General features: G+C 42.0%; 1 protein-coding gene across 1 annotated transcript in view; it reads right to left on the reverse strand.

Moving 5' to 3' along the window:
• The window catches only part of WRN (WRN RecQ like helicase), a 191,810-nt gene that overhangs the window by 93,565 nt on the left and 79,814 nt on the right, over positions 1 to 18,431 (reverse strand). Inside the window, exons 16-18 of the mRNA XM_068233620.1 lie at positions 8,473 to 8,647; positions 6,912 to 7,093; positions 5,877 to 5,978 (exon numbers count right to left, since the gene is read on the reverse strand). Coding sequence (XP_068089721.1) covers positions 5,877 to 5,978; positions 6,912 to 7,093; positions 8,473 to 8,647 — 459 coding nt within the window. The remainder of the gene's footprint in view (positions 1 to 5,876; positions 5,979 to 6,911; positions 7,094 to 8,472; positions 8,648 to 18,431) is intronic.

Raw genomic sequence — 18,431 nt, forward strand, 5'->3', positions numbered from 1 at the left:
ATCTTCTATGAACTCACCATACTCCTAACAGAATACCTTGTGGTGTTGTCTTTCTAAAATGGGGTCACTTGTGGGGTTCCTAAACTGCCCTGGCGTTTTAGGGGCCCTAAGCCGTGAGGCGTAGTCTTAAAACGAAATGTCTCAAAACGACCTGTAAAATCCTAAAGGTACTTATTGGACTTTGGGCCCCTTAGCCCAGTTAGGGTGCAAAAAAATGCCACACGTGGTATCGCTGTACTCAGGAGAAGTAGTATAATGTGTTTTGGGGTGTATTTTTACACATACCCATGCTGGGTGGGAGAAATCTCTCTGTAAATGGACATTTGTGTGTAAAAAAAATCAAAACATTGTCATTTACAGAGATATTTCTCCCACCCAGCATGAGTATGTGTAAAAATACACCCCAAAACACATTATACTACTTCTCCTGAGTATGGCAATACCACATGTATGGCACTATTTTGCAGCCTAACTGCGCTAAGGGGCCCAAAGTCCATTGAGCACCTTTAGGCTTTACAGGGGTGCTTATAATTTAGCACCCCCCAAAATGCCAGGACAGTGAACACACCCTACAAATGACCCCATTTTGGAAAGTAGACACTTCAAGGTATTCAGAGGGGCATGGTGACTCTGTGGCAGATTTCATTTTTTTTTTGTCACAAGTTAGCAGAAATGGAAACTTTTTTTTTTTTTTCTCGTCTCAAAGTGTCATTTTCCGCTAACTTGTGACAAAAAATAAAATCTTCTATGAACTCACCATGCCTCTCAGTGAATACTTTGGGATGTCTTCTTTCCAAAATGGGGTCAGTTGGGGGGTAGTTATACTATCCTGGAATTTTAGCACCTCATGAAACATGACAGGTGGTCAGAAAAGTCAGAGATGCTTCAAAATGGGAAAATTCACTTTTCGCACCATAGCTTGTAAACGCTATAACTTTTACCCAAACCAATAAATATACACTGAATGTTTTTTAATTTTTTTTTATCAAAGACATGTAGCACAATAAATTTGGACAAAAATGTATACAGAAATTTTACTTTATTTGACAAATGTTATCACAGAAAGTTAAAAAAATCATTTCTTTGACAAAATTCATGTCTTTTTTGATGAATATAATAAAAATAAAAACTAAAAATCGCAGCAGCAATCAAATAGCACCAAAAGAAAGCTGTATTAGGGACAAGAAAAGGAAGTAAAATTTATTTAGGTGGTAGGTTGTATGACCGAGCAATAAACCGTGAAAGCTGCAGTGGTCTGAATGGAAAAAAAGGCTCTGGTCCTTAACCTCCCTGCCGGTTATCCCGAGCTCAGCGGAGGATTCCTCAGGCCCTGCTGGGCCGATTTGCATAATTTTTTTTTGTTACACGCAGCTAGCACTTTGCTAGCTGCGTGTAACTTACGATCGCCGCCGCTCCGCGACGATTCGCCGCAACCCGCCGCATCAGAGGGTGCCCCCCCCGAGACCCGTGCGCTGCCTGGCCAATCAGTGCCAGGCAGCGTCGAGGGGGGGTTCGGGACTCCCTCTGACGTCACGACGTCGGTGACGTCATCGCGCCCGTCGCCATGGCGACGGGGGAAGACCTCCTGGAAATCCCGTTCAGAAGGGGATTTCCGGATGGGTAAATGCGCAGGCGGCGATCGGCGCATTCGGGGGGACGCCGCAGGGAGGGGGGAAGCATGTAGCTAGCGCTAGGCTAGCTACATGCTATAAAAAAAAAAATGCCAAAAAACACCCTCCCTGCCGTGCGCAGCAATTTTTTATAACGGCAGGGAGGTTAAAGAGACACTGAAGCGAAAAAAAAAATGATGATATTATGATTTGTATGTGTAGCACAGCTAAGAAATAAAACATTAAGATCAGATACATCAGTGTAATTGTTTCTAGTACATGAAGAGTTGAGAAACTCCAGTTGTTATCTCTATGCAAACAAGCCATTAAGCTCTACGACTTTCAAAGTCGTGGAGAGGGCTGTTATCTGACTTTTATTATCTCAACTGTTCCTGGACTATTTACTTTTCCTCTGCCAGAGGAGATGTCATTACTTCACAGACTGCTCTGAAAGACTCATTTTGAATGCTAAGTGTTGTGTAATCTGCACATATTATAGAATGATGCAATGTTAGAAAAAACACTATATACCTGCAAATAAAAGTATGAGAATATTTTCTTTTGCTGCTAATCTTCTAGTAATTATTCATAGTACACAACCAATTCACTATATTATATTTTTTTTTCCGCTTCAGTGTCTCTTTGAGGGCCCTTTTCCACCTGCAATCGCTAGCGTTCACGCTGAACGCTAGCGATTGCTGAATCGCAAAACCGGCGATTCCCCCGACGTTTGCGGCCGCGATTTTGCTATGCTATGCACTGCATAGCAAAATCGCGGCAATTATCGCTCCGCCGCGCGTTCGCGTTCCCCGCAAAAACGAATCGCGGTAGTGGAAATGACCTACCGCGATTCCCATGTTAAAAAGCAAACCGTAGCGATTGTAAAATCGCTAGCGGTTTGCGTTTTTGCGATTCAGCATCGCAAACGCCGCTAGTGGAAAAGGGCCCTAAGGGGTTTTATGACTGCAGTTCTTAAGTGGTTAAGTCCTTACCATGGTTTCCCTGTTTCTTTAAAGATCTTTATATATTTTCATATGGTCTCCTGCATAAGTCCATTTTTGCCATTATAAATTATTGGAACCAAGAAGGGAATATATTATAACTTTATGGTGTCTGTGAGCTCAATTTGGTTACTAGTGCATTATACGGTATAATGGTAACTGGAACATTTCATAGGAATAATGGTAAAGTTATAAAATAATAAGATGTAAATCTGGTTCCAGTAATTGCTCCAACATTCAATAAAGAAAGCGGGTAAGCAGCCTCCGATCAGTCACAAGTTTCCCAGACTGTGAGCTTCCATGCAGCCCTGGAGAAGAGTGAGTGCAAGGAAGCACACTGATAGGGCCTATTTCCACTATCTCGCATGTGATTTGAGTATGGTTACAGACATGCGTTTCTAATGTGAATTTTTTGAAAACGCAGTTTTTACTTTCAAAGAAGTTTATTAACTGAATTACAAAACATAGCAATCAATGTCAAACCTTAACGACATTTGTACAGGTATCAGAGTTAAAGACATTGTACATACAGGGAGATACAGTTTTTAAAGGAAAACTGTAAGGAAAAAGAAAAGTTTATCTTCCCTGGGGCTTCTACTGGCCCCCTGCAGGCGTCCTGTGCCTACGCTGGGACAAACCTATCCTCTGGTCCACTGCCACAGCTCAGTTTCACTTTTTGTCACTGAGCATGTTGCCAGCCACTGTGTTCCCGTGTCCGTTCCCGCCGCCAGTAGCATCCTGCGCGGTCGCAGCACAAGGTTTTCTCGTACTGCGCCTAACGCAGGACACTCCTGGCAACGGAGGCGCGAACGAGGAGGACGCGTGCACCCAGGGCCACGCAGGCGCAGTGGCCATTGAATTGCAAGTCAATGATAGCGAAACTTAGATGAAGCAGGGGACCAGAGGATTGTTTTCTCCCACCACGGGCACAGGACGTCTGCAGGGGACCAGTAGAAGTCCTTACAGGTTTCCTTTAAAGAGACACTGAAGCGGAAAAAAATATATGATATAGTGAATTGGTTGTGTACGATGAATAATTACTAGAAGATTAGCTGGAAAGAAAATATTCTCATATATTTATTTTCAGGTATATAGTGTTTTTCTAACATTGCATCATTCTATAATATGTGCAGATTACACAACACTCAGCATTCAAAATGATTCTTTCAGAGCAGTCTGTGAACTAATGACCTCTCCTCTGGCAGAGAAAAAGACATTTGTTTACTTACAGTTGAGATAATAAAAGTCAGATAACAGCCCTCTCCACGACTTTGAAAGTCGTAGAGCTTAATGGCTTTTTTGCATAGAGATAACAACTGGAGTTTCTTAACTCTTCCTGTACTGGAAACAATTAGACTGATGTATCTGATCTTAATGTTTTATTTCTTAGCTGTACTACACATACAAATCATAATATCATAATTTTTTTTTCACTTCAGTGTCTCTTTAAGCGCGTTTTGAATGTGAATTTTCGCATCTGATTTTTCATCTCCATAGCAACATGGCATCACTGTAAGTACAGAGGAAACATGAAGAAGCATGTTAAAGGAGAAAACGGGTGCGAAACTTTGCATGGAAATTTAAAATGTTTTATTTGCTTGCAGGACCACTGACTCTTACCACATGTGATGCACATGCATGATGCAAAAATCCGTAGCAAGCAGTTTGTCTTCTTTTCTTGCATCAGAGTGGATTACAAATCGCATTTAAAGAAAAGTACTGCATTGAAATTGCATTGATGTCAGTACTAATGCACATTTTCGGCATGCTGTTTAGCTGTTCCTTTTAACCCTTTACACAAACAACTGTAGATCCACAGAAGACTCAGTCAAAGTTATCAAATTCGCTGACGAAACCACCATAGTTGGCCTCATCACAAAAAATGATGAACAGGCATATCGCCACCAGGTTGACAGAATCTGCCATTGGTCTAGGAAGAACAGACTGGTCCTCAACACTGCAAAGACCGTGGAGTTAATCGACGACTTCAGGAAGCGTGCCTCCCCCCCCACCTCCAATCCACATTGAGGGCGCGGAAGTTGTAAGGGTTCCCTGTGTCTGCCTCCTAGGCACCACCCTCTCCAATGACCTGACATGGAAGGAAACACTGCCTCCACCCAGAGAAAAGCCCAGCAGAGACTTTTCTTTCTCCACCAACTGAAGAAGTTCGGTATGGCCCAGGAGCTTCTTATAGGATTCTATTCTGCCACAACTGAATCTGTCTTCTGTTCCTCCATCCTGGTCTGGTACGCTGGCTCCTCCGCCAGTGACAGACACAAACTATAGAGGGCCATCAGATCAGCTCAGCGGAGCCCCTTGGCTGTCTACTCACTGAACTCTCCTCACTCCCCCCCCCCCCCCCCCAGTAACCCCCCCTTAGGTCATTTTTCCCTTCTTAGACTAATTGACAATACACGTTGCATTGCATCTTAGACTGTGACTGTCAATACATGTTGCACTGCTGAACAATGAACAATTGTACTTGATTGTGATCAAACTCTACAGTATGTTATAATGCCATATTTGTTGAATTATGCTACCCTGTTATCTCTTTATGTCTTAACTGTGTCTTCATAGAATATTGTGTGCCCCATTCTGCACTTGAGCCCTGTACATGCCAAGTCCAATTCCGGACACGACCCAGTCGTGCTTGGCGAAATAAAATGATTCTGAGGAAAGGATTGAGTACTAAAGTTCTACTTTAATATCTCAGGGAGTCATATTTGCAGCCATTTTTTTATACGCTCATACAATTTTTCCATGTGCTCTGTGCCTGAGAAGTAGTCTATATATAGATTCTAATGTAATCTTAATCTATCGATTTTAAATCTGAAAGAATTCAAATAGGTTGTCTGAAGCTTTTATAACAATCAATTTGATTCAATCCAACTGGTTTTTCTGGTTGTTCTATTTAGTAAAATGACTGATCATAACTTAAAACAATTATGCATAGATGCCATCAAAGCATTTCAACTGAAACAAGTGTAGCTGACTCAGCATAAGTTTTTAGCAAGAATATTATATCCAGAAGGAAGTGAATAATTTCTACAGGGAAAACAAATGTAATAAAATGTATTTCATCTGTATTTACAGGATTAAACATATGTACTCTTCTACATGTTTGTGTGTGAAGTACAGCCATCAATCATTCAAGCAGTAACAGTTTGCAGAGAGGATTAAAACACATAACAGCCGGTATGGTAAGAAACATCTGTACTCTGTACCTCGGGATGCATTTAAAAATACAAATCGAATGAATACATACTTGCGCCTGCAGTTGCTGGAAGTAAGATATTTTTCCATCTTTCCTAACATTTTCAGTTTGTACTCTCGAAATTGTTTGTTTTGGATTTCGCTTAACATGTGCCTTAGATAAAAAAAGGGAAAGTATTATATAATTAATAATGCCAGAAAGCTGTCCATTATATCATGAAATACTATCAATTTTCTGAAGCATCATGACACTTTTTTATAGTTCACAGTGTGTGTTCTATCTCACTAAAAACATCCTCTTCAAAGAACTCAGCATTCACCCTTCAGTAACCAATGAAACTATTCCTGATGTTCAGTCGAGACACCCCAGCACTCTGAATCTGCCAGCAATGCATTAGGGAAGCCATATACATGCTAGATTCTTTGCAGAGACAGCCTTAAACCATGAACACTTTAGAGTGTGTATAGGTCATTATTATTGTTGTTAGCATCTGAAGCACAGTACAGAATACCAAACAGACAATAGTGGGAAGCATAGATACGAGTAGTTCGACACACTGTACAATCAGCACGTCCAGCAACACATGAATAAAATAGATACATGTTTATGTGTAGTTTAAAACATTAAAAATACTGGTACATGATCACTTGTCAGATGAAGTACAGCACAAGTAGGAAACACTAGGAAAGAAAAACCTGCCCTTGTCAGCATCACACAATGCAATATGGATTTTCTCAAGTTGTTTGCTCAATGTTCATAGGTTTCAATGCATACTCTACATTTTTTGGGCCTCAGTTTTATGTGCCATAATATCCCCAGTGGAGAAGTTCAATAAGATGCATTTTTTTCCAAGTGCATTGCAAATAAAATGCAATTTGCAACTAAGCCAATCAGTCAGCAGCTACCGAATTTGAGAGACCCACTTAATTGCTGCATGCAATTTGCAACACATTCAGAAATTCGGCATTTCATTGATTATCTGTAATTCAGTACAAACATTGTTTCTTTGCTTATATTTCCACTACTACTGCATAGAATGTCAGCAACTAAACAGTAATGTATTGGATGATATAAAGACATGTTTACCTGTTAAAGTTCATATCTGTTGAAGCCCACAAAGCATGGCAGCTGCTAGGAAGCCCATCTCTTCCAGCTCTTCCGATTTCCTGATAATAGGATTCCATCTCCTTGGGGGCTCCGTAGTGGATAACTTTACGAATGTCTGGTTTATTGATGCCCATACCAAAAGCAACAGTTGCCACAACACACTACAAAAAAAACAAAACCTGTTCACACTACCACGCATGTACAATAAAGCCCAAACACATGAATGTCGCTCTGCCAATAATAACATCTTATTCCTCTTTTTAACACACATTGGGAGCTGAAGGAATTACAGAGTATTATAGTTTTCATCAGTCTTTACACTGTTGTCATATTTTTTTGTGTGGAGTACCTATGGAGTTACCACATTCTATAATAGGTAAACTGTTATTTACATCACATCATTTCCAATAAATCAACAGCATCAAAAACAGTAAAATCACAAAAACGGTAATTGACTCACTTAGAACTGTACAACAGGGGTCCCCAACCTTTTTAAGCCCGGAAACCGCTATCCAGACCAAACTTTTCTCTGGGGCGCAGTTGGGGGGGGGGGGGGGGGGGGGATGCGTGGTTAGTGGCAGTAGCCCCCCCCCCCCCCCCCCCGATTTGGAGTGTAGTATATAGGCAAGTAGGTATCTAGGTATAGTTGCCCCCAGTATAGGTAGCCAATACAGTATCCCCAGTACAGTTAGTTAGGTAGTACAGTTACCCAAGTATAGGTAGTATAGTTACCCCTGTATAGCGAGTATAGTTACTGCAGTAAAGCTAGTATAGTTACCCCAGTATAATCTAGTATAGTTACCCCAGTATAATCTAGTATAGTTACCCCAGCATAGCCAGTATAGTTACCCCAGTATAGCTAGTATAGTTAGCCCAGTATAGCTAGTATAGTTAGCCCAGTATAGCTAGTATAGTTAGCCCAGTATAGCTAGTATAGTTACCCCAGTGTAGTTAGGATAGGTGCCCTGAGTGCCCCCTCCTCACGCTCCTATTAACGTATGAGCTGGCGGCCACTTCCTCTCTTATATTGCCTGGTGGCACCTCTCCTCCATACAGCATCTTCTATAACAGTGCGTCACGTGGCTGCTGTAAAAAAAAAAAGGAAGGGGGACAGCAGCTTCCTGTGGCGGCGATACACATCACCGCTACCATGGGAACCCCTGTTCCGCTTCCTGCCTCTTTAGAGCAGCTGTGGGACGCACTGCAGTTATAGAAGATGCTGCAAAGAGGAGAGGGGCCACCAGGGAATATAAGAGAGGAAGCGGCCACCAGCTCATAAGGTAACAGGAGCGGTAGCCGCAGGGGAGAGGGGCGAGAGGCCAGATCCGTCGCATCGCAGGGAGAGGGGCGAGAGGCCAGACCCGCTGCAGCCGGGCGGAAAACTTCCCATGGCCCGGTGGTTGGGAACCCCTGCTGTACACTTTATTATATATTGAAGAAAGGGCTGTAATAAAAAAAAAAGAGAAGGTCACAAATATTTCTGTTCATTGCGTGTCTGGTAAATAGATGCTTTAATTGATATTGGACCTAAGCTCAATACCTGAAGTTCATCTCTCATGAAGCGATGATGTACCTCTCTTCTCGCCTTAATTCCCATACCAGCATGGTAAGTGCCACAGGAAATGCCCAGCTTAGACAGTTCCAGGGTTACCTGTTCAGATGTCTTTCTAGAGGGGCAGTAAATAATGGTGGCGCCTTCCAATTCCCAACCATACCTGTAGAAACAAACATTGTATTAGAAAAAAATACAGGTCTTCATTCATAAAGCTAGACATCCATTGATGGTTAATATATACACTTAGTGAAAGTAGTGAAGAGGTAAGCATAAATTAGAAAAATCTTAATACAGCCTATCTAATAATGGTTTCTGTCACATGAACAGCTCAAACTTCATTTTTACCACTTAAGCCCGCAGGGTTGTTTATTTTTTTGCATCTGAGCAACTTTCACCTCCCATTCATTTGCCAATAACTTTATCACTACTCATCACAATGAATTGATCTATATCTTGTTTTTTTCCGCCACCAACTAGGCTTTCTTTGGGTGATACATTTTGCTAAGAATTAATTTATTCTAAATCCATTTTAACAGTAATATTAAGAAAGAAAAGGAAAAAAATCATTATTTCTCAGTTTTTGGCCATTATATGTACCATATGGCCATATATGTACACTAGTCCACAACATATGCACGTATTGGCTCCTATTCAGCAGGAGTACAAAATACTCTCACCGATGTCCACTGGCTGATCGGGTTCGGTATCAGCAAAACACGTTTTCATGCAAGTAGCTTATTCCACGGCTTGAAACTGCACCTGTATAAGACTCAAACACAGAAGAGAGGGAGGCACATAGCGTAATCTAGTCTGGTACATGAGCTCTTTGCCTGCACCCCCATGTGCTAGTAGTTGTAGATTGCGCTCACCAAATAGCCTGGCTGACTCAGTACAGACCAGCTAAATTTGTTTGATGGGGTGTACACTTTTCTCAACTTCTCACGCAACCATTCCTCTAAAAACGGAGATAGCTCAGCGTGTGATTCCTGTGTGTCCCCCAGGCCAGTTTAGCTGTCAGCCGGGCCGAGCAGGGTTGGCAGGGGAGGAAGCGGCGGCCCCGCAGACAACTAATCCGGCCCGGGGGACACACAGGAATCACATGCTGAGCTATCGCCGTTTTTAGAGGAATGGTTGCGTGAGAAGTGGAGAAAAGTGTACACACCATCAAACGAATTTAGCTGGTCTGTACTGGGTCAGCCAGGCTATTTGGTGAGCGCAATCTATAACTACAAGCACATGGGGATGCACTGACACTGTGGGTTAAAGTGGATCATGGTGGTTTGCATAGCGGGTGAAGGCAATGAGCTCATGTACCAGACTAGATTACGCTATGTGCCTCCCTCTCTTCTGTGTTTGAGTCTTATACAGGTGCAGTTTCAAGCCGTGGAATAAGCTACTTGCATGAAAACGTGTTTTGCTGATACCGAACCCGATCAGCCAGTGGACATCGGTGAGAGTATTTTGTACTCCTGCTGAATAGGAGCCAATATACATGGACTTGCAGAAACTGAAGGTATTAATGTTTATTTTGCATTTATGTCAACGGAGAGTGTAAGCGCTGTGCACAGTTCTGTCTATGACAATACAGGGAGGTGACACACACACCCCCCCCCCCTTCATTGTGTGTAGCGATCCACTGATCTGTTGAGGTGAAAACTTGCTTGGTTGTGAAGGAATTGCTATAGAGCAGCGCCCATACCACTATTTTGTATTATAACTATTTATGCTGTTTGTTTTTTTAATTGTAATTTTTTAATTTTTTTTTATTAAACATTTTATTTGGGTAATTTGTGGTGTGGGAGGTAAACAGCTAATTTTAAATGTAAAATAATGTATTTGTTTAATAAAAATAAATGTGGGCGTAGTTTTACTATTTGGCCACAAGATGGCCACAGTCAAAAAGTCCTGGAAGCACGATCGTACGCTTCCTGGAAGCATTAGGACAGGAAACTTTTTGTAACTCAAAAAAACCGCAGCCTCTAATAAGAGGCTGTCGGTTTTTCTGCGGGGGGCTTCGATCAATGAATGGGATCTATAATCCCATTCATTGATCGCTGGGCTAACGGCAGGCAGCGAGAGTGCGCGCAGCCTATCTGGACGAGAAAGTTCGTCCAGATAGGCTTAAGTGGTTAATTACCGTGACTGAGAACAAAAGAGACTATTTTAAAAGCCGAAGCAAAAATGGGAAAATTTTACTATTATAAAAATGTTTTTCCCTCTAAAGCAGGTCAAAAGTTACAATCCAACGTGCCTAAACAGGAAGGTTAAATGGTTTCTCAGTTGTACATGCACAGGGCTCCACATTATCAGAAGGGAGTGGAGGGTGCATGGAGATCATACCTGCTAACCCCCACGTGATCAAGCTCTGACCAGTGGTTTGCAGTAAAGTTGGATGGATGAAATTATAGGGAGACATGGCCTCACTTTTACTATTGTGAAGTGACGTATGAATGAACATGGGAGATCCATGAGGCTCGATGAGGGAAAGAAAGTGGTAGGTTTTATAGTGCCAGCAAATTTTTACATTAGGAAGTGTAAACATGCCAGCTCCATACCGATCTCTGGGTGCTCTGGATGCCAAATACCATCATACAGATACCATCAAAGAAGTAGTAAACTGGATTCTGCCCAACAACATGTTTTTTATTAATATAGTGCCAACATCTGCTGTAGCGCTGTACATAGTATAAAACAAATATTGGGGAACAGATACATGAGACGTTCAAAACACTGTACAGTCAGGACATCCAGCAAAAGTTCAAATACATACAAAGTTGATCTGTAGTTCAAGATATAATTAAGATTGGTACACCTTCATATGGTAAATTACATCATAATAAACAGTAGAAGGAGGTCCCTGCCCTTGTGAGCTTACAATCTAGAACAAGAGCAAGAGGATGCCTAATACTTGGAACACACCTGGCTACCTAAACTGGGGAGGGGGTTGCCTAATTTTGGGGCACACCTGGCCACCTAAACTGGGGAGAGGGGCTGCCTAAAATTTTGGGACACCTGTTACCCTGATTACCTATTGGGGTGAAGGCTCATTGGCTACCTGAACTGGGGGCTGAACTAGGTATATGGCCACATTTAGCATACAGTACTTGGGGGGGGGGGGGGGGGGGGTCAGGGGAGAGGAACCTTGAACCTATTCAGGCCTGGCTGCTCAGTCAGACTTGAGAACCCTGTGTGGCCCTCAAGGCAAAACGTTTGCCCACCCCTGATCTAGTGGGCTGGGAACACTATGGAAGGTGACGCAGGAGTTAGCAATGAGGCAGTAAACCTCCAATGCTACCTACAGAAAATTATAGGCTGGTCTGAAAAGGTGTGTTTTGAGAATATATTTGAAGGTTTACAGGCTTGGAGCATGACAGACAGGCTGTTGAAGAGACTTCCAAAGGAAAGAGGATGCTTGTGAGAAGTCTTTGATGTTAGAGTAAGAGGAGGCGACCAAGCTAGAGGACAAGAGGGTTTCCTAAAGTTTCCAGGGTTGGATGGTACCTGGAGATTAATGAGGAAGTGTATGAAAGTGACAACCTACAGTATGTAGACCATTGTATGATCGTTGTAATCTTGCCTTCGTAAAACAAAAGGTATTTGCAATAATTCAGCTGTAAGTGAGCACCTGCATCACTCTTGAATATGCAAATCACCTGTTTTTGCCCTTGAAAGCAAGACTGCACATCCAGAACCGTTGGTGTATAATGAGCTTGTAGCTAACACATTTCACAGAGCCACACCAATTCAACATACATACAGCCTATTTTGGACTTATTGATTCTCATCCGTGCATGGCATCGATTTATAAGGCTCTATGGGATAGGGCTTGGACCAGTACTAAAAATACCCAGAGAGCTTGTGGTGACTCAGAATCACCTGGACGGTATAAGGCTTAAAGAGACCAAAGAGCCCTGTACTAAAAATCAATGCTAAAATGTAATTTTGCCTGATAGTGAGTTTAAACTGGATCCTTTGAATAAGAGGTAGCCTATGGAGAGATTGGCAGTGAGAGGCTGCCTCAGAGGAGCAGGAGGAGAGGTGGATGAGACTGGCAGCAGAGCTCAGTAGGGTGTGGAGAAGTGGCAGTTTTTTTTTTTTTTTTTTAAGGGGGGGGGGGGGGGGGGACTGTTACAGTAGTCAAGACGGGATATGTTCTCTCTGTGTCCGCATGGCATTCTTTTTGGACACTCTGGTTTCCTCTCACCCAATATTTTAGGTCGCGCTGCAGAGCCCAGTGTCAAAAGGCTGGGCTTGCGTCCGAGATCTTGGGTCTTCCAGAAGGACAATGACCCCACACATACATCAAAAAGCACCCAGAAATGGATGGCAACAAAACGCTGGAGAGTTCTGAAGTGGCTAGCAAGGAGTCCAGGTCTAAATCCCATTGAACACATGAGGAGAGATCTTAAAATTGCTGTTGGGAAAAGGCGTTGTTCCAATAAGAGAGACCTGGAGCAGTTTACAAAGGAAGAGTGGCCCAAAATTCTGGGTAAAAGAGGTTAAAAGCTTATTGATGGTTATAGGAAGCAACTGATTTCAGTTATGTTTTCCAAATGGTATGCAACCAAATATTAAGTTAAGGGTGCCAATTTAGTCTGGCCCCGTTTCAGAGTTTTGTGTGACATTATGTCCAATTTGCTTTTTTTCCTCCCCCCTTTTTTTTCCCCCATACACACAAAGGTAATAAACATGTGTATAGCAAAACATGTGTTACAGCAATACTTTTCAGTGAGAAATACTTGATTTTCTGGAATAATTTCAGGGGTGCCAACAATTGTGGCCATGACTATATGTAAAATGAAGCACCCATGGGACTCCTATTGGCATACAGAGTGCAACTCACTACTTCTTTAACACTAGTGCTATTAAAATTTCTCAAAATTATGTGCTGGTCACTAATGCAAAATACCTGCATTACTGATTTGAGCTATGTTTAACAGTTAGCAACCATTCATCACAAATCCAGAAGTTTCAATACTCCGATATTTGCTGAAGTGCTAATAAGATCTGCAAAGGGATGATATTAAAGGCAGAGAGGATTTACAACAGGAGAGAAGAAATACTACTTATTATATAGCCATAGAGTAACAGATTATGTTGTTTATATTAGAGGTGAGATGAAAATGGGGGCAAAATCAATAATGAAACTAATACTGCCTCCCTAACCAGAGCATTTACGAGTTTTTATGTACATTAATATCCTACACTACTGCATGTTTCATTTTGAGGGTGTGATATCTGGTTTTCTTTACGGATGGTTCAGCCTAAATGTGATGTTATCTTGAAACATGGGCCAAGAGAAGCAGATGGTTACATACATGGCAAAAGCTCTGTTTTGCCATGTACTTTTTTCCCACCAGAGATGGGAACAATCTCTGTTTTGATGATCAGCTGGCACCTCTGTGCATTGCAAGGCTGTTGATTGTGATTCCTGAGTCACATTGCTTGGTATTACCAGGATGTGGTAAATAAAATAAATGTGCACAACCTGCCTTATGGTCATCTATTTTCAAAAACATTCTTCTACATTCAAAAGGCAGATAGTACCAAAGAACTGTAAAAAAAACAAAACAAACCTTTTCTAAAAGCATATATTTCTATGGGCAGCAATTCAAGCATATAAATGATGCCAATTACTACCATGTTAAATATCGGAGTCTCATAATAATAATAATGACGTTTGGTAAAATGATCCCTTTACCTCAAGGAGGCCCTCAGAGGAATTACTAACATTACATTTGTGAGAGTGGGCTTCAAGCCCTACCCATCTGTGACAGCATCTGTGTGTTTTCCTTCCTTGGGTGAAATTTGATAGATATCTCTTGCCTGAGGTAAATAAGTAAAGCTGCCCTTGGGCAAGTCTGAGTCTCTGTGTCACAGGTGCGTGTTTGATAGCAAGTCCATAACAAAGTAGCATGGGGCTGCTATTTATCTATGGCCTCATACACCAACAAGCAAAGCTTTTGGATCTGTGAAAACACAAAAGGATATACAAATATTACACAACTATACCGTTAAGGCAAGGTTCACACTTGACTACTTTGCGGTCGTTTTCCCACATTGCAAATTTGATTTGAATGGACAGCCAATATAATTCAATGGGCTTGTTCACATCTAATGCAAATTCCTATGAGGGGGGAAAAACACAGGGCTGTGGAGTCGGTACAAAAATCATCCAACTCCTTAGTTTATGAAACCACAACGCTGGTTACCAAAAATTGGCTCTGACTCCAAGACTCCACGGCTGTGGAGCTGGTACGAAAAACATCCATCTCCAAGGCCACTGAGATATATTCCAGTAGCTAAATTCCAAGAAAATTACACAAAATGTATTAGTTCAAGGTTGAATAGTATAATTGCACTACTCTTTGCACTTGATTTTCTGCAATAAGAAAAACCAATAATGGCTTATCTGAAATCCATCACAGATCCCCTGCTGGACTCTCTGCAATTTGCATATAGGTCTAATTGGTCTCCACACGATGCTGTAAACATGTGTCTGCATTATTTACTAGAGCATTTGGACTCCCCAGAAACATGCCAGATTTTTTTTCGTAGATTTCTGCTCTGCCTTCAATACCATAATACCAACGCTGCTACACAAGCAGCTCTCCCAACTAAGCATACCTGAAACGATCTGCAGATGGATAATCAATTTCTTGAAAGACAGGAGACAGCAGGTTAGACTTGGGAAACACACCTCAAGCCATTTGACAGTCAGCACTGGAGCACCCCAGGGCTGTGTGCTTTCCCACACTGCTCTATTCACTGTACACCAATGACAGCATCTCTTCAGATTCATCTGTGAAGGTTCTGAAGTTTACACATGACACAACAGTAGTTGACCTCATACAAAATGGGTATGAGTCTGCATACAGGCAGGTAGTGGGACAGCTTTCTTCCTGGTGCAGCAGCAACAAATGGGAACTTAATCTTAAGAGCATGGAGACGATAATAGATTTTAGGAGAACTCCCCCCAGTACCTCCCCCTAATCATAAATAGGTTTACAGTGACCAGAGTACACTTATTCAGATTTATTTGGTCCATAATCTCCAACAACCTAAAATGAGACAACAATACCTTCACCTTCATCAAGAAACGCAACAGATGATGTTCCACCTGCGGCAGCTAAAAAAGTTTGGCCTACCACAAAAATTAAAGGTGCAGTTCTATACTGTGATCACTGAATCCATCAAGACATTATCAATGGCTGACTAGTTTGGCTCATGCTCTGTAGATCATCCCCCGATCAGCAGAAAAAATAAATGGCTGTAGCTTACCTTCCCCAAAGGACCTTTACGCTAGCAGGTGCAGAAAGAGAGTGGCTGAGATTGCCTCTTAACCCCTCTGACCCTGCTCACTCCATCTTTCAACTTATGCCTGCAGGTGTGAGATAGGTCAGTTGCAACAAAAATTTCCAGGTACAAGAACAGCTTCTTCCCTTAGGCAACAGCCATGCTTAATGCAGAACCATGCTAGAGCTGCTAGGGCTGGAAAGCATTAAGGCATAGAACTGAAAATAAGCACTTCTCACTCTGTTTGCTACCCCTTTAACTTACAGTGGCTTGCAAAAGTGTTCGGCCCCCTTGAAGTTTTCCACATTTTGTCACATTACTGCCACAAACATGAATCATTTTTATTGGAATTTCACGTGAAAGACCAATACAAAGTAGTGTACACATGAGAAGTGGAACAAAAATCATACAGGATTCCAAACATTTTTTACAAATCAATAACTGCAAAGTGGAGTGTGCGTAATTATTCGGCCCCTTTGGTCTGAGTGCAGTCAGTTGCCCATAGACATTGCCTGATGAGTGCTAATGACTAAATAGAGTGCACCTATGTGTAATCTAATGTCAGTACAAATACAGCTGCTCTGTGACGGCCTCAGAGGTTGTCTAAGAGAATATTGGGAGCAACAACACCATGAAGTCCAAAGGACACACCAGACAGGCCAAGGATAAAGTTATTGAGAAATTTAAAGCAGGCTTAGGCTACAAAAAGATTTCCAAAGCCTTGAACATCCCACGAAGCACTGTTCAAGCGATTATTCAGAAATGGAAGGAGTATGGCACAACTGTAAACCTAACAAGACAAGGCCGTCCACCTAAACTCACAGGCCGAACAAGGAGAGCGCTAATCAGAAATGCAGTCAAGAGGCCCATGGTGACTCTGGACGAGCTGCAGAGATCTACAGCTCAGGTGGGGGAATCTGTCCATAGGACAACTATTAGTTGTGCACTGCACAAAAGTTGGCTCTTATGGAAGAGTGGCAAGAAGAAAGCCATTGTTCACAGAAAAAGCATAAGATGTCCCGTTTGCAGTTTGCCACAAGCCATGTGGAGGACACAAACATGTGGAAGAAGGTGCTCTGGTCGGATGAGACCAAAATATAACTTTTTGGCCAAAATGCAAAATGCTATGTGTGCACATCACTCTGAACACACCATCCCCACTGTCAAATATGGTGGTGGCAGCATCATGCTCTGGGGTTGCTTCTCTTCAGCAGGGACAGGGAAACTGGTCAAAGTTGATGGGAAGATGGATGAAGCCAAATACAGGGCAATCTTGGAAGAAAACCTCTTGGAGTCTGTAAAAGACTTGAGACTGGGGCGGAGGTTCACCTTCTAGCAGGACAACAACTCTAAACATAAAGCCAGGGCAACAATGGAATGGTTTAAAACAAAACATATCCATGTGTTAGAATGGCCCAGTCAAAGTACAGATCTAAATCCAATCGAGAATCTGTGGCAAGATCTGAAAACTGCTGTTCACAAATGCTGTCCATCTAATCTGACTGAGCTGGAGCTGTTTTGCAAAGAAGAATGGGCAAGGATTTCAGTCTCTAGATGTGCAAAGCTGGTAGAGACATCCCCTAAAAGACTGGCAGCTGTAATTGCAGCAAAAGGCGGTTCTACAAAGTATTGACTCAGGGGGCTGAATAATTATGCACACCCCACTTTGTAGTTATTTACTTGTAAAAAATGTTTGGAATCATGTATGATTTCCTTTCCACTTCTCACGTGTACACCGCTTTGTATTGGTCTTTCATGTGGAATTCCAATAAAATTGATTCATGTTTGTGGCAGTCATATGACAAAATGTGAAAAACTTCAAGGGGGCCGAATACTTTTGCAAGCCACTGTATATACTGTACGTGACTAGCAGTTACCTACACATTGTGTCCCTTGTATTGTTTTTGTCTGTCTCTTAAAGAGTAACTGTCAGGCTGCAGAAGCTAATTTAAACCTCTATTCTCCTGTGTTAAACAGTTTAGAAGGAAGCCCAAAAGCAATTAGTGAAGATAAAAATCTCAGTTACCTTTGATGTGTGCTTATCAGCAAGGCTGTTATTCTTAAGAAGACGCAAGCCGCATACCATACTGCAAAGCATTCTGGGGCTCTCCCCTCGGCTGCTAATGAGACGTTACAGCAGCTTGTAATCGCGTAGCACTGATAAATCTCGGGCAGAGTACACTGCAGGAGTCAGCTATTGTTCCTAGCCACATGGCTCATTAATATTCACTGCACACTGTGTTATTTAGTACCAGCTTATCTGTGATCAGGAAGCAGGCAGGACATGACGACACATTTGACAGAAAAACATGGAGCCTGCCATGAGCTGTCAGGAGCATCTATCTCTGCATATACTATATACAAATTCTGTGAAATCCAAACGTGGACAGTGAAATGCATATGTAATGTAAGTACAGCCAATCTTTAGCTACTGATATATGTGTTTATTTTCTCTGAGACCTTATACCTAACAGCTCCTCTTTAAGAAACTGCCAAGTCAAATTCCCTTGTAAGTACAAAACTTAAATTGGACAAATAAATGCGATTCTAATTCTCATTCTGATTCTAATTCTGAAATCGAAATTGCCATGATCAGTCTTGCCGATTCGTAGTGAATACTGAAATACTGGAAAAAGATTGTTCATGTA

The sequence above is a fragment of the Hyperolius riggenbachi genome, chromosome 1 (genome assembly GCF_040937935.1).
Source record: "Hyperolius riggenbachi isolate aHypRig1 chromosome 1, aHypRig1.pri, whole genome shotgun sequence".
In the NCBI taxonomy this organism is placed as follows: Eukaryota; Metazoa; Chordata; class Amphibia; order Anura; family Hyperoliidae; genus Hyperolius; species Hyperolius riggenbachi.